The 25,994-nt window shown below is 38.8% G+C and overlaps 3 protein-coding genes across 4 annotated transcripts; all 3 read left to right on the plus strand.

Moving 5' to 3' along the window:
- Positions 1 to 320: 320 nt before the first annotated feature.
- LOC147338564 (adhesion G protein-coupled receptor G1-like) lies at positions 321 to 10,987 on the plus strand. Of its 2 annotated transcripts, none has more exons than XM_086303122.1 (12): positions 321 to 607; positions 914 to 971; positions 1,658 to 1,745; positions 1,886 to 2,014; positions 2,845 to 2,994; positions 3,085 to 3,139; positions 3,235 to 3,326; positions 5,295 to 5,413; positions 7,467 to 7,741; positions 8,338 to 8,440; positions 8,609 to 8,937; positions 9,023 to 10,987. In XM_086303122.1, the coding sequence occupies exons 1-12, from the start codon at positions 550 to 552 to the stop codon at positions 9,133 to 9,135; spliced, it is 1,569 nt and encodes a 522-aa protein (XP_086159248.1). In that variant the 5' UTR covers positions 321 to 549; the 3' UTR covers positions 9,136 to 10,987. The 2 variants fall into 2 exon arrangements, with proteins under 2 accessions (XP_086159248.1, XP_086159340.1); XM_086303214.1 differs by having other exon boundaries at positions 917 to 971.
- A 195-nt stretch (positions 10,988 to 11,182) lies between these two features.
- Positions 11,183 to 19,472, plus strand: slc7a6os (solute carrier family 7 member 6 opposite strand). The gene is made up of 5 exons (XM_086303632.1): positions 11,183 to 11,515; positions 12,844 to 13,173; positions 14,837 to 15,043; positions 17,250 to 17,382; positions 18,604 to 19,472. Exons 1-5 carry the CDS (start codon positions 11,327 to 11,329, stop codon positions 18,741 to 18,743), a joined length of 999 nt encoding a protein of 332 aa, XP_086159758.1. The 5' UTR covers positions 11,183 to 11,326; the 3' UTR covers positions 18,744 to 19,472.
- A 3,279-nt stretch (positions 19,473 to 22,751) lies between these two features.
- On the plus strand, positions 22,752 to 25,968 carry LOC147338566 (uncharacterized). Its single transcript, XM_086303891.1, has 5 exons — positions 22,752 to 22,892; positions 23,143 to 23,246; positions 23,638 to 24,379; positions 24,678 to 24,896; positions 25,547 to 25,968. The coding sequence occupies exons 2-5, from the start codon at positions 23,150 to 23,152 to the stop codon at positions 25,743 to 25,745; spliced, it is 1,257 nt and encodes a 418-aa protein (XP_086160017.1). The 5' UTR covers positions 22,752 to 22,892; positions 23,143 to 23,149; the 3' UTR covers positions 25,746 to 25,968.
- The last annotated feature ends 26 nt before the right edge of the window (positions 25,969 to 25,994 follow it).

Here is a 25,994-nt window from a genome sequence, read left to right on the forward strand (position 1 = left end):
TTTTTTACTTTGGAAATGTCTTTTATTTTTTTAAACTTGTTTCCTAACTCTCTTTTTTTCTTTAGGGTGGATTTTAAGATTTCTGTCAGACTTGTTTTAACATTAATTTATTGAAGTTCTTTGCCCAAGTTATGATCTCATCAAGTTATCTTGTGTTTATGAATGTTTATCTTTCTCTGGCTCTCTCTGTCAACCAAGAAGCACAGCATAGAAAGGATTAAGGTCATACCATTAATTCAAATGATAAAGCCTTGATAAAACAACTGATAATTTTCCTTCATGTAACCATAGCAGCAGGGTCTCCGGCAGACAACGCTCAAACTGATTCACTGCCTGTGTGTTCAGTGTGGTTATATACTGTCTGTGTAAATATTTCTATCATAACTCAGAGCAACAACTCGCTACTTGAACTTCTGCCTCTGCCAAGAACATGTGATATATACAGATGTGAAACTCCCACTTTGTCTCAGTTAGCAAGCCTCAGCCAAGCAGAGCAACACCCTGTGGACCTCATAGAGCATACCTGTGTTTGCGGCTGAGTGAGCCACGATGTGGATTACATTTTTTCTAGTTACAATCTTCTGTTTTTCTATGTCCCAAGCTGTGGGTGAGTAAATTTACCATATCATTCCTATGATGTTTAAAGTTGTGTGCTTGTGAGGGAAATACCACTCTAACTGTTATTATCTCAAGGTTGTGGATTTTCTCAAACCACGAGAAAAGTAAAATCACTGACTAGCATCTCAGCTATCAGGTAGCAGGAACGCTAAGTTCCTAGTGTTGATCAAACAGCTGCTTCTCACTTGCCTCTGGAGTTAAATGTCACTTTGATGTTTTATCACCTTTCAGTCTTGTTTAAATGTATTAATGATGCTAATTTTGATCCCTTCACTTCTGGTGTGTATCACTATAGCAGACTACTGTGAAAATGTTCTCCAGGAGTGCCTAAAAAGGCCCACTGCATGGACACGGTAATTCGTTTTATTCTGTACATCTCACATTCCTGCTTTTGAAAGGTTATATCATCTTTCTCATGAATAAATAAACTTGCTGTTGATAAATACTAGTTTAACATAATTGATACAACCTGAAGGAGAGATATGATCACTGTTTATGCATTCACTCCATATAACAGAAGTTACTGCCTGTTAAAATGTTTTTATCTCTACATAGGCTGCTTTTCAGTGTTTTAACATGGTTTCATCATAAAAACGTACTAAGTGTATAATCTTTTTAATTTATACCGTAATCTCAATCAAATGTGACACTGAGGGCTCCTGGCAAAGTGTCTGTGTATAAATAAATATTTATGACATGAAAGGACACTTTGTCACATTTTGAGATGCATTTGACACTCTGGAAGCGTAGGACATTATTTTTAAATTACTGTCAGGGGTTTTCAAAGATCAGTGCTATAATGTGTCTAACTGGAAAGGGTGTTGGTTGCACTCCCCAAAATAACTGATACTTTTTAAAGCAAGTAAATATAATATATAACTGTGAACAAATGAAATCAATAAATTCAAATCACACCAAAGCAGACTGTGAAATAATTGTTTTTTTCTTATTTATTAATTATTTCTATTAGTTTATTGTCTCTGTCTTCAGTTCTATCACTAATTTGTATATCTGAACTATGTTAAATTTCTGTTGGTAGTTGTTATGAGGACAAAATTATGACCTGCAAGCCAAGAGGTCGCTTCATGGCAGGCATCAGACAACTCAAAGTAGACTCGCTTCAAGAGGTGAGGTCATTTGGAGCTGAAGTGCTTTTTGGAAGTGAAAAAATTACATTTTATCTGAATTGCTTTATTTTTGTATTAATGAACTCAATAAATAACAAAAACAGAATATTTAAAATTTTGTTTTTGTGTATACTCTTCAGGTTGATGTGAGTCCTACACATGAACATAGGGTTCACATCCCATCATCAGCTCTCCAGAGAAGCAGAGGAAATGTGCCTGAGGTGGAGGTCCTGGTGGTGGCCTCTGTAATAAACAGCAGTCATTTTAAGGTCAGTGACTCCAGAAAGAGAACGTTGATGTCATTCACTGAAAAAATGCTGATCTGTGGGGGTTGCAGGTTCAGTTTCACTGAAGGCCACAGTAGGAAATGAGAAATACTGTCCTTTATATCATGTCAAATATGTACGTCTGGTAGTATATTTAATCAAATCTTAAATTTCCATGTACATATACCCAGAAATCTCACCAGTTTTGTTTCACATTCCTGAAAATGACAAATCAGTTGTGTGGGAAGTTTCATAAACAAGAGTAAAAACATGTTTGAGCATGTAGTTCAGCCTTCAGCCTCCCTTCTTCCCTCGAATTAGTGCACATAAACTTGCCTTTACAGCTCAGGTACAGAAAACAGAAACATACTGGGCTGTATGTCTCTTGTAAATTTGGCAACTTCCTAAAGTCGCTGGTGTCCATCTGTAACTCCACGTCTCTTGTCATACTGGTGTGTGGATTCAAACATCACAATCACAATGTAAATTATGTTCTTTAAAAACAGATATATGGCGCTCTGTTATACAAACGTCTTCTGCTAAAAACAACCTCAGACTTCCATCTTTGCTTGCATCTGCTTTCCTGTTTGTTCTATTCTGCTTTTTCTAGCTTGTAAGCTTTCAGGTGGTTTTGAGTGTTGAGTCTGTTTAGGCTGTTTACTGCGTGGGTGTGTGTAGTTGTGTAAACCACATACTAACAAATGTGTTAGTATGTGGGCTGAATTTAAATTAGTGAAGGGCTAGATTTGGCCTGTGGGTCTTCATGTTAAGAGGAGAGTTTTTTGCAGTCAATCTCATCCCAGCACTTTGTTCACGTGTCTCACACATTGCAGCTAAGTCCTCGTTCAAAAGGCAGGCAAATACAGTTTCACCGCAGAGAAGGCACTGTGTTTAGGGGCTCAGTCCTATCGGTGAAGGCAGGAACTCTTTCAGTGAATAACCTCCAGCAACCCATCAAGTTAATCTTCAGACATGACAAAGAGGTAAGAAGACATCAAAATGGTTGCAACAGCATCTTACTTTGAAAATCTAATAATCTGTTTTCATGGTATTTCTATTCATTTTTTTCACAGGTGGAAAATGGGACTTGTGTATTTTGGGCGGAATCAGCAATGGGAAATGGAACAGGTATTATTACAGATGTCAGCCTCCAGTATAGTCATTTCTAAATCTAAAGAAGATTTACAACTACTTAATGTATTTGTACGTATTTATTTTATTAGGTTATTGGAGCACTGAAGGCTGTGAAACCAGTAACACAGGAAATGAATTTATTTGCAGCTGCAACCATCTGAGCTTCTTCGCTGTGCTTGTGGTAAAATGATAACTTCTTTCTACAGAATGTAATAAAGCCCTGTGATAAAAATCTGCGCTTGTCTAATCAGTGTATAGCAACTTTAATTAGGAACAGCATATGAATTGAGTCTTTAAAGAGCTTGAAGGGTGATATCTTCAACTTAAATGCAAGCAACAAAAGAGCCATTTTCTCTTGGAAGTTCCCACATATAATAACAAATTCTAACAAATTCAATTCAATTTTATTTATATAGCACCAAATCACAACAACAGTCGCCTCAAGGCGCCTTATATTATAGAGTAAAACCCAACAATCATATGACCCCTTATGAGCAAGCACTTTGGCGACAGTGGGAAGGAAAACTCCCTTTTAAAAGGAAGAAACCTCCGACAGAACCAGGCTCAGGGAGGGGCGGGGCCATCTGCTGCGACCGGTTGGGGTGAGAGAAGGAAGACAGGATAAAGACATGCTGTGGAAGAGAGACAGAGATTAATAACCGGTATGATTCAATGCAGAGAGGTGTATTAACACATAGTGAGTGAGAAAGGTGACTGGAAAGGAAAAACTCAATGCATCATGGGAATCCCCCGGCAGCCTACGTCTATTGCAGCATAACTAAGGGAGGATTCAGGGTCACCTGGTCCAGCCCTAACTATATGCTTTAGCAAAAAGGAAAGTTTTAAGCCTAATCTTAAAAGTAGAGATAGTGTCTGTCTCCCGAATCCAAACTGGAAGCTGGTTCCACAGAAGAGGGGCCTGAAAACTGAAGTCTATGCCTCCCATTCTACTTTTAAATACTCTAGGAACAACAAGTAGGCCTGCAGAGCGAGAGCAAAGTGCTCTAATAGGGTGATATGGTACTACAAGGTCATTAAGATAAGATGGGGCCTGATTATTTAAGACCTTGTATGTGAGGAGCAGGATTTTGAATTCAATTCTGGATTTAACAGGAAGCCAATGAAGGGAAGCCAAAACAGGAGAAATATGTTCTCTCTTTCTAGTCCCTGTCAGGACTCTTGCTGCAGCATTTTGGATTAGCTGAAGGCTTTTCAGGGAGTTTTTAGGACATCCTGATAATAATGAATTACAGTAGTCCAGCCTGGAAGTAATAAATGCATGAACTAGTTTTTCAGCGTCACTCTGAGACTTTTTTAGAGACTAATTTTAGAGATGTTGCGCAAATGGAAGAAAGCAGTCTTACATATTTGTTTAATATGTGCATTGAAGGACATGTCCTGGTCAAAAATGACTCCAAGGTTCCTCACAGTGTTACTGGAGGCCAAGGTAATGCCATCCAGAGTAAGAATCTGGTTAGATACCATATGTCTAACAAAGTAAGAGATGCTTTTCAGATCTTAGCTAACCCATGCATTCAATTTTTAAATAACATTTGATTGAAGGAGTTTTAATTTAGCACTTCAATTTAAAAAAAACAAAAACAAAAACAAACAAACAACTGAATTCAGTGATTTGCAAATCTTATGAATGCATGTGGGAAAATACCCTTAATTTGAATTTGTTGGCAACAACAAATCTCAAAAAGGTTGGGACAGGGGCTATAAAAGGCTGGAGAAATAAAAAGACAGCTAGAATAACATTTTACCTCTCATTATATATATTCCCAACAGATTTGCCTTGAATAAATTTCTGTCCACAAAAAAAGGCAGAAAATCAATAGTGGATACTCATGATTTCCGGTGGAACTTACATGATTCTGTCATGGAAGTCACTGAATGGGCTGAGGAACACATCCAGAAATCTTTGTCTATAAAAACGGTTCACCATGCCATATGAGAACTTGAAGCAGGAGTGCAGCAGTCTTCTATGGGTCAAAACTAGAGTGAAAAAAGTAGAAAAGTTGTTATAAGAAGAGGTGGAGTGATTTTAAATTATAATACCGAAACTATTTGACCGAGACCCGTGGATAGGCCTCCATTAAACATCTTAACATAGACTTCATTTCAACAGTGTCTTTTTATGTTCCAGAACCCACAATTATCAGTGAGTAAATCTCATTCGGAGACACTCAGCTACATCACTTACATTGGATCAGCACTCTCCGTTGTCTTCACATTCATCAGCTTGATCATCTATATTTGTCTACAGTGAGTACATATGTTTTACTTGAATGTCCTTTTAACTTCTGCCATGTTTTGATATTTTCTCTAGTATTACATTTTAAAGAGGTGATGTGTTGATAAAGAAATATATTATTGTTGGCTTAGTTCATAGAAAAAATTCTAAAGGTCAACCACTGACAGAAGTTATGTTGTGAAAGACTGGTTTATTGCATCAGTCAGACCAGTTTAAATGTACTGTGTCACATCCGGTGGGAAACAAACACTTGCACATAATCTTTCCTAAAGTGTGGCACCCCACAGTCGTCGGTCAAAAACTGTTCACATTTGACTGATCCTCAGTCAAGTGTGAACAGTCCTGAAGCCCTCTGCATGTTTGCAGACAAAATTGGATTTTTTTTTTTCTGAAGCTGAAGTCTATGCAGTTACATTAAAACAATTTCCCCTAAAGCACTGGTTCCCAAACTTTTTTTGCTAGGCCCCCTTTGTTTTATAAGATTCCCACTGTAACTTCACTGTATAATGAGCTAACATCTCCAAAATTTCAGTAATTATAAGAAGTGTTCATGTGAGATAATGTTTGTCCGTTATTTGGACAGTGAGCCCAGTGCGTGCTCCCGACGCAGGGGAAACCTACCTTGGCACAAGGGCTGGGTATCATCAATGATTTCTAATCAATTGGATTCAGATTCGATTTGATTAAATTTTGCCCCAGACAATCAGAAATATTATAATTCTGATCATTTATCAGTACTGACACTTGTGAGACTTCATCAGAGGTGTGAGCATCACTGCAGACACCTTTGTGTCAAAGTAACTGAGGATAAAATACAGATGGGAAACTGTTTTAAAAAATACACTGAGAGAGAGAGCTGTGCAGGAAGCGTGATTTTATCGTAGTGGACACAAAACGGTGAAAGTAAGAGGGAAGTAATGATGATATTTATCAAATGTGAAGTGTAATTTTGATCTTTTGCTGCCGTTTCAGTGAATTTAGGTCAGAGAGTGATAAAACCTGCAGCATCAGAAGCTGTGAGGTGTCAGCTTTCAGCACCGACAGCGTGCCCGTGTATGTGCCGTCGGGTGAGAAAGCCGACATCTCACAGATTCTGATGCGTCGGGTCTGCGCTTTGTGTTCACATCTTTGTGTGGAATCCTTTTTCCTGCCATCATTTACTATTTTAGCTGTTTGGTGGTTGTTGATATAGTTTTGTGAGTTTTAACCCGAGATCCTGGCATTTCTGGCAAAATACATTTATATTTAATAATCGATTCAGGATTAAATAAATGATCGGAAAATCGAGTTTTGAAACCCACCCCTACTTGGCACCACTGTTGTACAGGTGAAGCCAATGGCAAGATATGCTTCATCACATTTTCTAGTCTTTGGCTTGGAAGTTGGTTCGGAAGCATATTTGGCGATGCTTCATCTTCTGCTTTGTGTTTGTGTGGGAGCTCCGTCAAAAAACCTGTCCATAGCAGTGTCCAAGGCTTCTTTTATTATTCATACCCCACCCCCCTCCGCCAATGGCTTTGCACCCTCCACTTTGGGAACCACTGCCATAAAGGAAGTAGCTGGAAGAAGAAACAGAAAAAGGAGCACTGGATCCTCTGACACTTATCTCCTTGGATTAAAGGCAGTTAGGATGCAAAGATAATCATTATTTTACATAAAACCTATACATTATTAAAAAGGGGTTATAGTCTTCAAATAAATAAATATAGTAGCAAATTATGAAGAAATATCAACATATGGGTCATACTCTAAATTGCTACATTTATTTATTTAAATTTACTTCATTTATCTCTAATATTACTTTGAAAGGGTTTAGTTCTTTCTTCCTCCAGCTTCATCATCTTCTTCCCATTTTTGGCAGTCTTGGTTACATATAGAACAGGATACATTATCTGGCATATTTAGTCTGACAATAATTATGGGAAATCACAAGCTTCTCAGTTTCATCTGTGTGGAGTTACTATTGTTAGTGTTATCAAAATTGAGGGTTCAAAGCGAAAGGTTTAAAAAAAGGCCAAATTTCTTCCATTGTTAAAAAAATTGTAATTCTGTTTCTCTCTTTAGTCGTCGGCGTCCTGAGAAGACAACTAATCTGCACATGCAGCTAACAGGAGCAATGCTCTGCCTCCACCTCAGCTTCCTGCTGTCCTGTTTCTCGGCATGGCTGCTGAATGAGGACAGCCCAGTTTGTCTGGTTCTGGGTCTGATTTTACACTGGTCTCTGCTGGCCACCTTCAGCTGGACTGCTCTGGAGGGGTTCCATCTCTACCTTCTACTAAGTCGGGTTTTTAACATCACTTTCAGGAAATATCTTCTCAAACTCAGCTTAGTTGGATGGGGTGAGTAAAGTAAGGTTAAAACACAATTTCGTCAGATGCTGTCAAACAGGCCAAATGGAAATGGATAGTGTAGGTTTGTTGTTGTTGTTGTTGTTGTCGTTTGATACTACAAAGTTGAGAAAACATCATAAATTTGGTGATTAAAATCCAGGTAAATGGCTAAATGAGATTGGTTTGTCCATATGGTATGTATACAGTATTTTTTCCATTTTCTACAACTTTTTTTTACTACAAATACTTCAGTGATTTGCTGAGAGTGTCCAATAATACTATATGAAATTGTAGCATGTGCACAAATGTCGAGTGATTACAATGAGCATGGAAAAAAAAAAAGAAAGTCCAGCAATCAGTGTCGTAATAAAGCCTCAAGGATGGATAATCTTGAAAGGCTGGTGAGTGGTCTAGATCCACACTCAACTTTTGTTTTTAATTATTTTTCATGTAGAGCAACTTCTTTTTCAATAGAAAGACTGCAGAGAAGTCATGTTTGCTAACATTTGCACTTCAAGCTGTAGCACATACAATTTTTTTTAATTTTATCTTTGTAAATGCATTTAATACTTCACTTCAAAATCATTCTATTTCTACTTCTTTAGGCTTCCCGACACTAGTCGCAGTGATTTGTGCGATTTCAGGTGTTTATGGTAAATACACCCTGCACATGCGGGACGCCAAACTCTCCAATACAACAGCACACATGTAAGAAAATATCATCAGTAGGATTTTTATGCATGCAGTGACCCATGAGATTTGATTTCTTAAGACAAAAAAAATCATACTTTGGTGTTAACATTGGTGACATTTATATCCTGCCTCCAAAATGTTTTATATTTATTTAATACATATTTGTTTTTCAACAATGAGCAGATGCTGGATGAACAGCGAGTTCCCGAAGAAGCACCTTATAACCAGTTTCATCACTACAGTGGCCTTTCCTTCCTTGGTGGTGCTGTTTAATGCCTGTGTTATGGGACTAGTTGTGTTTAAGCTCTGGGGGATAAGAAGGGGTAGTGGAGGCTTTGGAAGCAACACTGGCTGGAAAAAGACAAACAAAAACAAAGGCTGGAATTTATGGAAGGACTCTGTTAAAGTGTTGGGCCTCAGCCTTGTGCTGGGGTTACCTTGGGGGTTAACCAGCATCACATATGTTTCACTCCCTGGTATCTATGTATTCACAATATTCAACTCCTGTCAAGGTTAGTATGTGACTAATTCTCGTATAAAGTATGCACTGGATTTTGATCATTTGTGAGAAAAGTTGCATTTTTTCTCTCTTATCAGGTATCTTCATGTTCCTGTGGTCTTTGGCTTTGACCAGGAAGCCTCAATCGAACAATAACTCATCAACAGACACCTGTCAGAAAAAGCTGACCACCAGTTTAAATAACAGCTAAGACAAGTGAATTATCCTGACTTACAAACCCAATTCCAAAAATGTTGACATGGTGTGTAAAAGGTAACTGAAATCAGAATGCAAACAAATGAAACAATTAAAACCTCATATTTTATTCACAGCAGAACATGGAAAATATATCTAGTTTTTAAATCTGATAAAAATGTACCATTCTAAGAAAACTCCCAGCTTGAATTAGACGCCAGGAGAACATCTGAAAAAAGTTTGGACAGGGCCATATTTGCCAGTGTGTAGGATCCTCTTTTCTTTTATTAGAGAGGAAGCTGCAGACTCTATCACTGCAATATACAAGGTATAAATATGCAATAATTTACAGTATAAAGTGTCTTGAGGTGACTGTTATTGTGATTTGGCACTATATGAATAAAATTGAATTTAACTGAATTTTAGGACGCAGAGACCAGCTGCTGGATTGGCTGTGCCAAATGTTTTTAATTTGTGAAAGGTTCGGACTGGAGACTGGGCAGTTCCACACCTCCACTCTCCTATTCCTATTATGCTGTTGTAAAACGTGCCTCTGTCCATTCTAAATTAGCTTTGAGAGCAGCTGGCAGTCCTCTCCATCTACTATATTTTTATATTTAAACAACTTTTAAATATTTTTATATTATCTACGTTCCACTGTGAATAAAATATGTCTTTATGAGAATTGGAAACCGTTGCATTCACTTTTTAGTTGCATTTTACACAGCATTTTCTTACATTTTCCCAATGACATTCATATATGGTAATGAAGACTCATTTTATTTGTTGATGTTTTTTTTCTCTTCTTTCTTATTTTGGAATCAAATACAAATATGATTTTTGTTAGTATATTCAACAATTAACTTGTGAATCATTTAATTAAAAAAGCAGTTACTGTGAAGATCATCTATATTCTTTAAACTGTATTATAGGTATAGGTCAGGTAATGTATCTGTCCTACAAACTTAACCTATATACTACAGAATGTTATTAATTATTGTTACTGTTATTGGCTAGACATGGTAGATATTGATCTTCATAAAGCAGGTGACTTCACTGCAGACTAATCAGTTCAGTTATGTACTCTGTGGTATTTTAATATTTCTGCATTGTTTCATCAAGTATACACTCACTAAAATGCTTGTTATGTTAGCTGACTCACTGTAGGGGTGATTCAAATTGTAATAGAGAGACAGACAATAACTGCAGGAGTAAATAACGGATAGGTTGTTTTTGACACTGCCCCCTGGTGACAGTAAACGCCTGCAATATGTTGACAAAGGTCTACATGACTGTCATCAATGTAGGGAATGCGAAAATCTATATAATCTATATTATTTTGCATAACCATTGTTTTACTTTGGGCAGCTGAAGTCTATTTTGTGGACAAAATTGTTGCACTGTTAGGCTATATAAACAGGATTATGAAATTTCACTAGTAAAAGGTCTTTGTAAAACAGTTATTCCACCCGAAACAATTTTCAGGTTAGTGCAGCACCATCTTTGTGTGATAACAGATTTATTTTTAGGTTGATTTTATGATCAAATGTTATATTATGTATAATATTATGTATAATACAATTTTTGTAATAAAATAAGTACAGTTTAAAAAATTTAATCAACACTGATCATGTTTTATTATTATTTTATTAACTGATTAAACCATAGATTGGGATGTTGGACTATTTTGATAACTATGTTTGAAAGCATTTTTAAGTTTGGCAAAACGTTTGAGAACCACTTGCGACTCTTTTGTCCGGAGACAAAACACTGTAGAACTTTGCAGCTCCATCATCACAAAAACAAAAAAAACAAAACAAAAAAACATTTATGTATTTGAAAAAACAAAACACAGCAATCACAATGACGTAATGTCTAAAAAAAATAGCAGAAGTCCACAAAGTCAGCTTTTAATTGGACAACGTTAACAGGAAGTGCTTTTACTTTGAAGTTTTAAGAAGTAAAATGTTTAATGTTTTATTGAGATTGTGGATTACAGTGATACATTGGAAACTCGTGACAGCAGTTTAGTTAATTTAACTATATAATAATACGAGGAAACGTATCAAGTAAACTACATCAAAGAAATTATTATAGTTTTACGAGTTTCTTCACATTCGTAGTCACCGGAAATAAAAAAGGATTGCGCTCTCTCGTGTTTCCTTTCTTTCCAACTGCCAGACACACTAAAGAGAGACGGAGACAACATGGATCCAAATACTACGATTCTCCGAGTGAAAAGAAAAAGGGGAACCGACCCCGCAGATGCTTTGCTGCTGGCATGCAAACGTATCCGTCCCGAAACGTCCCAGAGCTCAGGCGAAACGGTACCTGAGCCCAACGAAGCCGAAGTGGAAAACTCTGTCTTCAAACTCGTGGCGACCGTAGCAACACAGGTGAGGGGCCCAATGCTATCGCCAGAGCAGCGGTCAGTGGAAGGGGTAGCTTTTGAAAAATAGTGGTGGTGGGGGGTGGTATTTATCACGATAGTTGAAACCACTCAGAAGAGCTGAGTGGGTGATAGCAAGCTGAATAAAGCTGCTGAGAGCGTCACTTACTGTCCGGAACAACGCGCCTTTGTGCTTATTGTTGTTAGCAATCATGCTAGCCCTAGCTACCCCACAAACTGTTGTTAGCTTGTTTTGTTTTTTTACGTAATTTGGGCCTTGAAAACGAAGTGACAATTAAAATCCAGGCTGTGGTATGACTAACGTTTGAAGTAAATTAAATATTTACATGCGCAATTCAATAGACGAAATAAGACCCATTACGTAAGCTAATTAGATTAGCTGTAAACACTGCTATATACAGTTGCATTTGTTTGTGTAATGTGTACACCGACCACTATGGTTTTCTTTGTGGGATTCGGTAAAACGGACAGATGGCTAATGCATCTTTTTCCACTTCAGTACATTTTGAGAATGCTTCCTTTAGTGAATGATGGGCGCAATGACTGAAAAATTGATATCACAATATTGATTCTGGTGAGCTTTTATATTGGGTTTTTTGTACTCAGTCTTGTGTCAGAAGTAAGCTGTCTTAAAGTTTTTAATGTCATTAGGAAGTGAAATGGGTATGAATAAAACCACAGCCAAAATGAGGAATACACCACTCCTAGGCTCTGATGAAAAAGTTAACTATTTGGGAGGCGGATAAGGAGTCTCTCCTTAACAGGCTTTTCTGTCTTTTCTGCATTTTTAGGTGCGTGTAATGTCTTTTTATTTTTTTAACAGTAGGCTTTTCCTGGTGATAACTATGCTTTGGGAGGTGACCAAGCAAATAACCATAATTGAGTCACATACAGTTAAGGCAAAGACTCTTTGTTACCTTACATATTTCTCTGGATTTTCCTTTTATTTCTTGCCATTTGATGAATGTTGATTGTCATTTTTGTGCTAGACCAAATTGTCTTTTGAGGGCACCAAACATTTCTATGCGCAGAGAAAATTCTGGTCATTGTGTTTTCAACATGTGAATCTTGCATCTTTGCACATGTCCTATTGCTACTATTGTCTATTGTTACAAATTGGTTGTTTCCCCGTTGTAGAAAATTGGATGTGGGGTTTTTAATTGTTGGATTTCGATAATATTTGCATTAAATTAGTGGAACCGCGAGTAAGATGAGTGTGCAGTTCCGGCAGCTTCTATGAGTTGGGAATTAAAAGGGAAATCCATATTTATGTTAAAGCCTCGTGAGTTGTTATCTTTGTCATCCCATCACCAGGAAGCTCCCGTTCAGACGCAGGTTCGACAGGCTTTGGCTCGGCCTCGCACGGCGCATGCACTGCGTACCTCTGCTGCCAGCTCACAGCGGATACTTGGTGATTTACGCAGCACAAAGTGGAGTACTCGGAGAGAGGAACGCTACAGAATACTCTCAAGCCACCGTGCTGGTCTGTCAGCCCCAGCAGAGCAACAGACACCACAGATGGGTGCTTCTGAGTGTGTAGAGGAAACGGGGAAAGAGACGGACAAATGCTGGGGGCTGGGTGAAATCCAGGTGGTGGATCTGATCCATGAGGATGGAGAGGACCAGGATAAACCTTCAGGCAAGGTAAGTTGATAGTTGGAGATTCTGGGTTTTGTTTGCAGCAGTTGTCCTAGTGCTGTTTGGCAAGCGTACTCATGAACAGCCCAATCATCAGTTATTATACTCAATTTAGGGTCCTGATATGTTGCACCTTTTTCACTTAGTGGAGGCTAAATTACAGAAACAGTCAGTTAAAAAAATAAATACCATGCTGCCGTCAGACTGTTAAAAACCATAAGTGGTTGTCCTCATAGGGCTGCTTGATTGTATTTGGGATTGTTTAACACAGATTATCATTTTACCAGAATTTACCAGGCATTAAGCTTTTACTGAACACAATTGTGCAGTTTAACAAGTGCTTTTCAGAAGGCAGATGCTACAAATATCAATATAATTCAGTTGCTGAGAGTCATCCAGTCTTAGCTCAACCACATGGCTAGCACAGTCATCAACTGTTACTGACGCTATTATCATTGGTCGGTCTCACAGATCCAATCTTCTGATTTCTCATCGTGTCAGCACATTTCCTATTCTGTTAAGTAAGGATTGTCCTGGTAATTCATTTACTATAGTCATTAGAAATTAGAGAAAAAAAAACATTAACTGGTCAAAAGTAAGAAATTGTTCAGCAAACAGGCAGAATTGTTAAACAAATAGTGCATGTTTATTTAAAAACCTTTTGGAAGTGCATTCTTCCCCAATCGAATCACATTGATCTCTGGTCTTGCAATGTTGGATTGGAAGTGTGGCTAGTGTTAGCAGGGCTAGCAGGAGCAGCAGCAATCTTTCCTTGGAGTTTAAAAACCATGCACGAACAACACTGCATTACTCCAGTTGAGCTTTCACTGCTGACAAATAGACAGGGAGGGAGAGAGAGAGAGACACACACACACACACACACACACACACACACACACTGCAGGCCTAGCTAGTTCTAGACCAGGGGTGTCAAACTCAAATACACAGTGGGCCAAAATTCAAAACTGGAACAAAGTCGCGGGCTAACGTTAATATTTATTGAAACATATTTATTCCTCCAGATATAAGAATGAATCTTTTCTTATGGACTCAAACACGTTTTGCTGAAAAACTGAATATGGAACAAGCAAAACTTAATACTAAACAATATATATATTAGCTGTATAATACCAGTAGGCCAGCTCTAATAGTAATTTGGTATGGCTTCGCGGGCCAAATGTAATTAGTCTGCGGGCCAGAGTTTGACACCTATGTTCTAGACTGTGACATAACATCTCAGAACAGTTAAATAGTGTTGCACATGTATAATTAGCTTAACTATACCAACCAGCCAGGTCAGCTGTGTTAAGGTGTCTGATCGAAGAGTCACGTTCATTTGGCTTTTTAAGAAGCGTTCAGGCTCGACCGTTTCAGTCACAATTTCAGTCGTGTGCTTCAGCTGTAGGAAAGATCACTTACTTTAGTGAGAATGTCTGGAGTTACTGCAGCCACTGGTATTACACTGCCTACCAGCAAACACATGAAGCTCACAACTTGCCTCTTCCTAACAGCATGTGTTTTGATAGCTACCGGTAAACAGCTGTGAGATTTTTAAGTTTTTTTTCAGTATTGATGTAAATGTCATTTAATTTGCCATTAGGCCCAACTAGACTGACTATCAGCTCATTAATTTGTTCCATTTCTAATCACTTGCTTTATTTTTCTAAAGATACTGTCCTCAGAACCAGATGAGATTCTCTGTAACAACACCAAGATGCTGCGGGAGCATCTGAGCATATCTGGAGATAGACTGGGGGAAGAGCACCGAGAGCAGGACGATGGCTACGTCTATGATCTTTACTACCAGGAAACGGTCACCCCAGGGTGGATCCAGGACATCCTGTCTGTCAGAGCCTATGCTGATGAGGGAGAACTGGTGTGTGTGGATGGATGGACGGACAGATGAATGAGTGCTGAAATTGGAGTGAGTGAATGGGTGGAGTGGTCCAAATTTTACAGTGGGGCAAAAAAGTATTTAGTCAGCCACCGATTGTGCAAGTTCCCCCACCTAAAATGATGACAGAGGTCAGTAATTTGCACCAGAGGTACACTTCAACTGTGAGAGACAGAATGTGGAAAAAAAAAAATCCATGAATCCACATGGTAGGATTTGTAAAGAATTTATTCGTAAATCAGGGTGGAAAATAAGTATTTGGTCAATAACAAAAATACAACTCAATACTTTGTAACATAACCTTTGTTGGCAATAAGAGGTCAAACGTTTACTATAGGTCTTTACCAGGTTTGCACACACAGTAGCTGGTATTTTGGCCCATTCCTCCATGCAGATCTTCTCGAGAGCAGTGATGTTTTGGGGCTGTCGCCGAGCAACACGGACTTTCAACTCCCGCCACAGATTTTCTATGGGGTTGAGGTCTGGAGACTGGCTAGGCCACTCCAGGACTTTCAAATGCTTCTTACGGAGCCACTCCTTTGTTGCCCGGGCGGTGTGTTTTGGATCATTGTCATGTTGGAAGACCCAGCCTCGTTTCATCTTCAAAGTTCTCACTGATGGAAGGAGGTTTTGGCTCAAAATCTCACGATACATGGCCCCATTCATTCTGTTCTTAACACGGATCAGTCGTCCTGTCCCCTTGGCAGAAAAACAGCCCCATAGCATGATGTTTCCACCCCCATGCTTCACAGTAGGTATGGTGTTCTTGGGATGCAACTCAGTATTCTTCTTCCTCCAAACACGACGAGTTGAGTTTATACTAAAAAGTTCTACTTTGGTTTCATCTGACCACATGACATTCTCCCAATCCTCTGCTGTATCATCCATGTGCTCTCTGGCAAACTTCAGACGGGCCTGGACATGCACTGGCTTCAGCAGCGGAACACGTCTGGCACTGCGGGATTTGATTCCCTGCCGTTGTAGTGTGTTACTGATGGTGACCTTTGTTACTTTGGTCCCAGCTCTCTGCAGGTCATTCACCAGGTCCCCCCGTGTGGTTCTGGGATCTTTGCTCACCGTTCTCATGATCATTTTGACCCCACGGGATGAGATCTTGCGTGGAGCCCCAGATCGAGGGAGATTATCAGTGGTCTTGTATGTCTTCCATTTTCTGATGATTGCTCCCACAGTTGATTTTTTCACACCAAGCTGCTTGCCTATTGTAGATTCACTCTTCCCAGTCTGGTGCAGGTCTACAATACTTTTCCTGGTGTCCTTCGAAAGCTCTTTGGTCTTGGCCATGGCGGAGTTTGGAGTCTGACTGTTTGAGGCTGTGGACAGGTGTCTTTTATACAGATGATGAGTTCAAACAGGTGCCATTCATACAGGTAACGAGTGGGGGACAGAAAAGCTTCTTACAGAAGACGTTACAGGTCTGTGAGAGCCAGAGATTTTCCTTGTTTGAGGTGACCAAATACTTATTTTCCACCCTAATTTACGAATAAATTCTTTACAAATCCTACCATGTGAATTCATGGATTTTTTTTTTTTTTTCTTTTCACATTCTGTCTCTCACAGTTGAAGTGTACCTCTGGTGCAAATTACTGACCTCTGTCATCATTTTAAGTGGGGGAACTTGCACAATCGGTGGCTGACTAAATACTTTTTTGCCCCACTGTATATTTGGAAAAATAAATGATGGTCAGGTGGTAAACAGGTGGCCTTTAAAGCAGAAATATTATTTGATATTTACAGGGGAGTATCCTGTCATTGCTATAAAATGATCGCTTGTTTGTAAACAAGCATCACTACTTTGTAATGGTGCCTGGGGAATGTAGAAACATTTTGTTGCATTACTGCCACCTTCTGGTGGTGGTAGTTCATTACAGTTTGGCACTAGTTTAAAATAATCTCAAAAGGGTAGAAGAGGGGTTAAGATGAGAAAAATGTTGGGGTTTTTTGTAACTTAACTGATGATTTTTAAATGGTGTTTATTTTAAAGCATTGAAAGTTGCCCTGGATGTGTGGAGAAGTAATTTGCCAAAGCATACCGTTAGGGTTTCTTCTTATCAGTGATGACTCAAAATCTCACTGGTAATTTTTAATATCAAACCACAACACTGACTTAATCATTTATTAAAAAAAAAAAAAAAAGCTTTTCTGATAAATGTGGTGTTTTTAATCTCAGGTTCCTGACCTTGTGGTTCATGAAGAGGAAGTGTATGAAGATGAGGATGATGAGAACGAGGAAGGCAACTGGAGGAATGACTACCCTGATGAGGAGAGCAATACAGACAGTGACAGAGAGGAGCGCTATGGTGGTATGTATTTAGAAACATGTCAGTTATTCAGTGCTGCAGTCTCTACTTGAACTCCTGTTAATTTAAACAAATGTCTCCCATTTCATCTTTTACTATGATAGCAAGATGCCAAAAGTTATTTGGTCAAACCAGGTTAGTGTGATATTCTAGTCATTTTCACTCATAGACAGTATCCTAAGGTCTTAGTTATACTTTTGATTGTCTAGACCTCTGCATTACGAAACTTAGTGTGCATAACTTGAGAATTGGTTCTCTACAAGAACTCATTCAAAGTCGTTCATTTCCTTCCTTCCTTTGCTTGCCAATCAATTGCACTTGCACTACATTTAGCTGATTTCAGTTGTTGTGCCAGAGGAGGAAAATGGTGGCGCAGTCTACAGAGTGGATATAGACAGTACTTTTATTCTTATTGTAAAAGAGGCTGCAGTGTCCGTTTCTACCTGTTCATGTTTCTAAAGTAGAATCACTGTGGCGATCCATTTGAATGTCTGTGTGCTGGTTTTCATCTTTTGCTTTTTGTTGTCAGTTTTGCATTCATACCGAAATACCAAGAGAAAGCTCATATGAGTATCCTCATTAAAATACAGATTTGTGTTGGTGTGTGGGACTGTAGCCTGTATGTTTGTATTGTTACATTGATATTTATGAGAGTGCATTTCAGTTCATTTTAAGGAGAAATGCCAAAGTAATGTAACAAGTAGTGTATCGTGTTACTTTCTCCTGAGTGTAATTCGATTAAATGAAATTTATTGATCCCTAGGGTTTTTTTTTTTTTTTTTTTTTAAGTATTCTGATTCTGATTAAGGAAACTACTGCATTACTTTTAAGAAAAGTGTTCTGCTTAAGACTGTATGTAGGACATGGATGGAGCCACCACGTCACTCAATGGTTTTTGTAGTCTTTCAGACCAGGAAGTTAACATATATGGGTGAGAAGGTTCAGTGCTGAGGTTTGTAGATTGCATCGATAAACTCGCAAGACAGACATAGATACGTGCTAGTTGTTGCTAAGCAACGGACTGATGAAACACTTACTAAAACTAGAGTACAGATTTCGCAATATTTACCAACTTCAAATGGCAATTCAGTGAAGTTCAGTTCACTAAGCTGTTGTTTCTTGCTCCCTGTGTGTTTGCTTCATTTTTCAGCCTCAGTGTCACTTAGTGCAAACAAGTGTTGAATGGTGTTTATTTGCTAACCATTGCATTTGCCTTCTGTGCAGGATACTGGGAGGAGGAACACTCCTACAGCAGGAGGAGCTGGCAGCGCTACCAGAGGGAAGTGATGCATGAGCTGGGCTGCCGTGGTGACGACGACGACAACGGCGATGATGACGATGGAGACAAATATGATTCCGATTGATCTGCTCTTCACCCCACTTGTAGTGGATCTTTCCAGTTACCTTTCCACAAGTAACCCCTTACTCTGTGCAACATCTGTGTAGCAGAGACTGAAAAGGTTATAAAGAAATCACTTTTCACAGTGTAGCAGTTTATGTGTAGCACTCAACAAATGGGCAACCTTTCTGGAAAACACCGGGAAACAATACCTTGGTTAAAAACGTGCCAAAAGTATTTTGTCACAGTTATGAAGTTCAGTGGCCACTAACTGATCAGATCATTTTCCTACACAGATGGTGATGGAGTAGGTGAGTTATTTGCAGAAGGGTCCCGTGTGTCCTTTTTGGTTTTTTTAAACTGTGGTGGAGTGAATTCATGTGTGGATGTTTGTTCAAAGTGGATGTGTGTTAGAAAATGTTGCACATTAGTGTGGTATGCCTCGTATGCTTTGTGCTCTTATCCTTCTGTTAGTGAGACGTCTCGGGCCGCGCGTGGTTGCAGTTTAGGGTGTTTGCATTTTGTGCATGGTACGTGCGTGAACGTATAACTGTGTTAGATTTTTTTTTTTTTTTTTTTTTGCATAATGTGAAAGCGTGGTGCATCAATTCTGTTGTGGGTGTGCGAGTTGGGTTCAGAAAATCTCCTCTGGAGTTTAAATTGTTTCTCTTGGATGCCTGTTCTGTTAAGGTTTTTGTAAATATGTAGATGTGTATAAAAGAAAAGCTTTCAAAATAAACATGAAACATCTCAGTGTCAGTTTGTCCTGCATTCTAAAGAAGAGGTTAAAATGTATTACTATGCCATATCATTGGTTTGTAAAACATGTATAAATATCTTATTACTTTATAAACATAGTTTGAGTTCAAAGGCTTAGATGGATTAATGGCAGGTTCTTTCTTTATTTTATTTTTTTTTTTCAACCTGGTTAAGTGACCATGGTAACTTCTGCTCAACCTATAGCCAGTTAAGAGCAGAGACCTGTACTGTGAAGCAGGATTTGGGCTAATCCAGGGCCCCGTACAATAAAGGGGGTTCTGACTGTCCAGGGTATCATTCCACTATCACTTGCTAATATTGGCAATTGGGACACACAGACCACTTAAAGTGGTTATCAACACTTAAAGTTATTCCAGGGTTTCCCCTGGATGTTCACATGAAAGGAGCGCTGTTAACAGAATTTAAGCAATTTATAAGTTGCAGGATCATGACTCTTCCACAGAAACTGATCCCCAAAAGTGCCACCTACTTCAGAAACACAATGTGCCTGTGAAATGCAACACACAATTAATAGTGCAGAAACTGGTTAATCTGGTGATTTAGCACATAAAATAAACATTTTAATTTAATTGGCTGCGTCCCTGTCAGTGCTGCTGTTTATTTCTAAGGTGATGGCCCATTACAGCTCAGAATTCCAATATATAAGCTTAGTTTACATACTTAATGTGTGGTCACCAAGTATCTTCCGTAGATGTCCTATTTTAAGATCAGATTTTAATGCTATGGAACAATAATTGTTTCCTGCCAACAGGGGAAAAAATCAAGGAATGAATGTGTCTAATAATCTTTATTTATTACTAACACTCATTATGGAAAGGAAAAGACATTAGAAACAGCAGAAAAATTGAACACTCTGCTACTCCCCCCACAGAGCTCTTTGTCCAGAGCTGGTTAGTTTCCAGAGTAGAGATCAACAGATCATTCTGCTGATGTGGGTAAACTCCTTCTGTTGGTAGTCCTTTTCAGTATGGTGTCAAAATACACCAGATGATGTATTGTTTTAATCAAAAATATGAGCACAGATGTCTGTGAGCCTTAGGGTGGTAAACTCCACCACACAAGCACATCAATTAATACTCTGTTACCCATCTAGACTTTAGAGCAGCGGTCTCCAACTCCAGGCCTCGAGGGCCGGTGTCCTACAGTTTTTAGATGTGTCCTTGATCCAACACAGCTGATTTAAATGGCTAAATTACCTCCTCAACATGTCTTGCAGTTCTCCAGAGGCCTGTAATGAACTAATTTGATTCAGGTGTGTAGACCCAGGGTGCGATCTAAACCCTGCAGGACACCAGCCCTCGAGGCCTGGAGTTGGAGACCCACGGAATACAGGAAGAAAATGTAAATTTGAGGGGTTGTTTTTATATACAGCAATTACAGAAGCTTGAATTTCATCAGGATACTTTTCATTTCTCACATAAGAAAAATAATGGTGAGCATCACCAGCGTGGTACAGTTCCAATTGTAACAGTTATTGTTATGTAAATATATCAATTGCATATACATAGGAAATTGATATCATAGATTGTGATACAGTTTACTTTTGTTGTACAGTAAACCTGTCAGCTGGTCCAGCTGAGGTGTACAGGGACCAGTATCCCCGCCCCCTGCTGCTAGGTAACTTTCCCACCCGTCCTCCAGCCAAACACAGCTGCAGGGTCAGGTAGCAGCCAAGGTCCTGGCCAGAGGCCAGCGACAAGTCAAACCCTTTGGCTTTGACTCATCACAATTGTTGGGCAATCGTGGCTCAAGAGTTGGGCGTTCGTCTTGTAATCGGAAGGTTGCCGGTTCGAGCCCCGGCTCAGACAGTCTACTGGTGGTGGTCAGAGGGCCCAGTGGCGCCAGTGTCCGGCAGCCTCGCCTCTGTCAGTGCGCCCCAGGGCAGCTGTGGCTACAATGTAGCTTGCCATCAGCAGTGTGTGAATGGGTGGATGACTGAATGTGTAGAGCGCTTTGGGGTCCTTAGGGACTAGTAAAGTGCTATACAGGCCATTTACCATTTTACAATCGGTCATCACACATTAATCTTACCGTAATTATTAAATCTTACACAGCAAGTGGCACAATCTTATAATATACCTTATAACAACATTGGTTACATACTTAACATGGTGATTCTCATATATACACTTTTATATGATTCTCATATAAAAGTGTAGGTTCATGGTGAGTGTGTGTGTGTGTGTGTGTGTGTGTGTGTGTGTGTGTGTGTGTGTGTGTGTGTGTGTGTGTGTGTGTGTGAGAGAGAGAGACAGATTATATCACATGATATTTTATTGTGATGTGTTCAGGATCTCTGTTACAATGTTACTGTTTTGGTTGTGCTGCGTGAAAGGCGTTGAGTGTGCATTGGGGGAGGTTAGTTACTGGAGCTGGAGAGAGAGTTATTCAGGAGAACTCTCCCCTTATATCAACTGCCCTGTTACTGTACCACCTTAATAAACCATGTGCTTAAGACTTTACGTGAAAGTTAAAATATATATGTTCAGTGCATAGATATATAGTGTGTATAGTGTGTATAGTTATATAGTTATATGTAGCCGCTAAGACTGGTGAACCTAAATCTTCACCACCATGTCTGTATACATGCAAGCGAAAAGGGGAGCGAGCGGATCAGCACTCAGGGCACAGAAACTAAGCTGGCTTCAAACACACCATTTATTAGCATTAAAAAAAAAAAACACAGCCAGAATCACAAATACAAGTTAAAATTCCCCATATACAATAAAAATAGTGTTTGCAACCTGCTAAAAACCCTGCCAGGACTCCACACCTGAACACGGCCTCCCTCGTCTCACCGTCAGATGCAGGCAGAAGGGCATCCCTGCCCTGTTGTGAATTGCGGCCATCGCCACCCACTGTTGCTGTTCCTGCGTTGGGACTGGATCGCCGAACCCCCCCTACAGTGGCCCCTAGAGACAAAGCACGTACAAAATACAAAACACATGCAAAATCCAAAGCACATGCAAAATACAAAACACATGCAAAACCCATAGCACATGCAAAATACAAAACACTTACAAAATACAAAACACATGCAAAATACAAAACACATGCAAAATACAAAACACTTACAAAATACAAAACACTTACAAAATACAAAACACATACAAAATACAAAACACATGCAAAATACAAAACACATGCAAAATACAAAACACATGCAAAAGACAAAACACATGCAAAATACAAAACATATGCAAAATCCAAAGCACATGCAAAAGACAAAACACATGCAAAAGACAAAACACATGCAAAAGACAAAGCACATGCAAAAGACAAAGCACAACGGAAGTGCTCCAGGACGCTAGGGGCAGTGTTGAGTTTTTGTTACCTAGTGGCTACATAAGCCATGAAGTTTCTAATGACCGGATTTGGTGTGTGGCAGTAAAAGGTAAATGAACCTTTTTTTTTTAAATTATTTGAATATATATTAGTGTTTGTGTATAAATCAACAACTAATACACATATGCTCTCAATTGTGTAATTTAAGTTATCTAGGTAGTTGTGTTTTGGAAGTTCAGTTTTACGCTAACAACGTAGCTGTTGTGTTGGAAATGCGTCTGTGTATATACACTTTAGCTTAGGTCTGCCCTTTTCCGTTTTAATACTCCATTTTAAAAGAAAAATGCTGTTTGTTTCAGGGTAAGAATGTTTTGTCCATATTGTGGCCATAACGTGAGAGAAGTTGTCAAGTTCTGCGGTTCATGTGGCAAACATATTGAGTTTTTGGCGTTTGTCAACAACAGTAAGTATTTCACAAATAACATATATAAAAAAGGTTGTCTGAACCAGTTCACAAAGCTGCCATTTGGCTGTTTACAGTTTATTTACATTTGAATGCAGTCCTTATTTACTATATTATTTTTATGTTATATAAATTGCATACACATTATTTTGCAATCATTTAAACCAGTAAGGTATATATCTGTGAAGATTCTTAGTCGTCCAGGTTAGGGTTATAGTTGTAGACTTTATTTGTCTTGAATTTACTGAGGCCCAAAGAAGCAACATATTAATTTCGTTTAATAATGAGACAATACATTGGTTTTTAAATGTCATTGTTATTTAAAACTGCACATTTCTTGTCTGATGATCTATTTTACCATTTCCCATCTTATTTTTTTTCTGTTTATAAGGATCAATTCAAGAAAACATTTCCATTGAAGACCTCATTCAGAAATATTTCAGAGACGGTTACTCCTATAATGAAACATTGGACATTTTGGCCTCAAAACATAAACAGAAGATCAGTCTGACCACACTTAAAAGTAGATTAAGAAGTTTATCACTGTCCCGCAAAAAACATTACTCAACTCAGGCCTTGATTTGTGCTGCAATAATAGAAGAGCTGAAGGGACCTGGTCAACATTATGGATACCGTTCAATGTGGCAGACACTGCGTCAGAAACACCATCTTTCTGTGAAAAGGCATGATGTAATGGTGATGATGGCAGAGCTCGACCCATCTGTAGTCCAAAAGCGCTCAAAGAAAAAGTTTTTACGAAGAGTTTACGATTCACCTGGACCAAACCACACTTGGCATGTTGATGGATATGACAAATTAAAGCCATATGGTTTGACTATCAGTGGTTGTATTGATGGCTATTCGCGGAAGATATTATGGTTGGTTTGCGGAGCAACTAACAGCAACCCAGAAGTCATAGCTCAACACTACGTTCAGTGTGCTTCAGAGTTTGGAGTCATACCAGTGCGACTTCGCACAGACTGCGGCACTGAAAATGGGACGATGGCAGCAATGCATTGTGCCTTACGGTCATCTCATCAGGATTTTTTTGCAGGAGCTGCCAGTCATATGTATGGATCTTCAATAACAAATCAAAGAATTGAAAGCTGGTGGTCGTACTTCAGAAAACAGCGGTAGGTTTTAAAATTTTTCAAGAAACAACTATATTAAGCAAATAAAAGTGTGGCTGTAATATATAGTCTGTGATGCAGAAGCCTTGATTTGTATTACACCACCTTTCCTTTATAGCTTCAATGTGTAGCCAAGTATAAGATAGAAAATTTAAACTGTCAATAAAGAAAGTGAGATGAATAGAAATCCAAAATGCACGCACTTTACATCAACTCAAGAAACAGTTTCATAAACGTAAGAAATAGTGAGGCTTTGAAGGATAGTGATTTTGAACTGATGGTATGTTTTTGTCTCTTCTAGAACACAGTTCTGGATGGACCTTTTGAGTGACATGAAGGAAATGCACCTCTTTAATGGTAGTCATGAACACATGTGCTTGGTGCGCTTCATTTTCATGGCTGTGCTTCAGAGGGATCTGGATGAATGCAAAAGAAAGTGGAACACGCACCTGATCCGTCCAGTTAGCCAGTCACGCTGTCCATCTGGTAAACCGGATGTGATGTATTACCTGCCTCATAGGTTTGTATCACTCTTGTCAATTTAAAATGTGAAAAATCAAAAGTCTGTAATTTAAGTAGAAATCACAAAAATGACATTTTTTTTAGCACCTTTTAATCTCTAAATGGTAAATGTCCTGTATTTGTATAGCGCTTTACTAGTCCCTAAGGACCCCAAAGCGCTTTACACAAACAGTCATCCACCCATTCACACACACATTCACACACTGGTGATGGCAAGCTACATTGTAGCCACAGTCACCCTGGGGCGCACTGATCTATGCACTTGATCATATAGTCTTCTTTTACTGTATGGTCATAAAAAACAGACACCACAGTGTTTGTACCACCCAAAATTTGGACTAAATAGGTCTACTTTTTTCACATGTTGATTCCAGTGCTAAAATTTATGAAAAGCCGTTTTATATTATCTCCTTAAATACATGACAAAAATCTGCCAATGTTTTCAGCAAGTCAATTGTTCAAGACAGGTAGTTACAGGAACTCTGACCACCTTCTAGTCTATTCAATGCCATAATACAGCCAGTGGTCTTAAGTAAAAGCATATGTTCACTTTAAGCATAATTTCCCCCCCCCCCCTACAGAGACAAGGATGTTGTAGCGTTTTCTTAGTATTTTAATAGTAAAAATTTTCCTTGTACAAACTTTTAGGTTTGGTGGACGCGACTGTGGCCTTGCAGTTGGACATCAAGAGCTGAGCCAGTTCAGGATGAGTTCAACTCCCGATTTCTGTGGAGACCCTCACCTACAGGAATATTTTGAAGGACTAAACAGTGGCTTCAGTTCATCACAGACATTGGAATCTTGTGTGGAGAACTACATCAGACTAAAAGGACTTGCTGGGTTGTAATGCCAAGGTTCCCACACATCCCAGAACTGTGGATTCCACTTTGTGGTTATAATAATGCACCACCTGCACTTTTGTTAAGGCAAAAAAAAATGTTTTTTGCTTCAAGTAGATCACAATTATAGTTCATCAGTTTATAGTCACTTAAAAAAATAGCCTTTGTGTTTTTCCAAATAAGAATATCAGTTGTGACGATGAGATCAAATAAATTATTTATCCTAACAGATGATATTGTGAAGACTCTCTTAACCT

This window comes from Aulonocara sp. 'chitande type north' Nkhata Bay, linkage group LG1 (genome assembly GCF_057382095.1).
Source record: "Aulonocara sp. 'chitande type north' Nkhata Bay isolate Kocher_YH1m ecotype deep benthic linkage group LG1, A_spYH_male_GT1.1, whole genome shotgun sequence".
Classification (NCBI taxonomy): domain Eukaryota; kingdom Metazoa; phylum Chordata; class Actinopteri; order Cichliformes; family Cichlidae; genus Aulonocara; species Aulonocara sp. 'chitande type north' Nkhata Bay.

Bases quoted from the DNA above. Each gene is read 5' to 3' on its own strand.
- LOC147338566 (XM_086303891.1), top strand. From the start codon at position 23,150: ATGTTTTGTCCATATTGTGGCCATAACGTGAGAGAAGTTGTCAAGTTC. The intron at 24,380-24,677 runs GTAGGTTTTAAA...TGTCTCTTCTAG, and splicing joins TCGTACTTCAGAAAACAGCG to AACACAGTTCTGGATGGACC. The intron at 24,897-25,546 runs GTTTGTATCACT...ACAAACTTTTAG, and splicing joins ATGTATTACCTGCCTCATAG to GTTTGGTGGACGCGACTGTG.
- LOC147338564 (XM_086303122.1), top strand. From the start codon at position 550: ATGTGGATTACATTTTTTCTAGTTACAATCTTCTGTTTTTCTATGTCC. The intron at 3,327-5,294 runs GTAAAATGATAA...TTTATGTTCCAG, and splicing joins GCTTCTTCGCTGTGCTTGTG to AACCCACAATTATCAGTGAG. The intron at 5,414-7,466 runs GTGAGTACATAT...TTCTCTCTTTAG, and splicing joins ATCATCTATATTTGTCTACA to TCGTCGGCGTCCTGAGAAGA.
- slc7a6os (XM_086303632.1), top strand. From the start codon at position 11,327: ATGGATCCAAATACTACGATTCTCCGAGTGAAAAGAAAAAGGGGAACC. The intron at 11,516-12,843 runs GTGAGGGGCCCA...TCCCATCACCAG, and splicing joins TGGCGACCGTAGCAACACAG to GAAGCTCCCGTTCAGACGCA. The intron at 13,174-14,836 runs GTAAGTTGATAG...ATTTTTCTAAAG, and splicing joins AGGATAAACCTTCAGGCAAG to ATACTGTCCTCAGAACCAGA.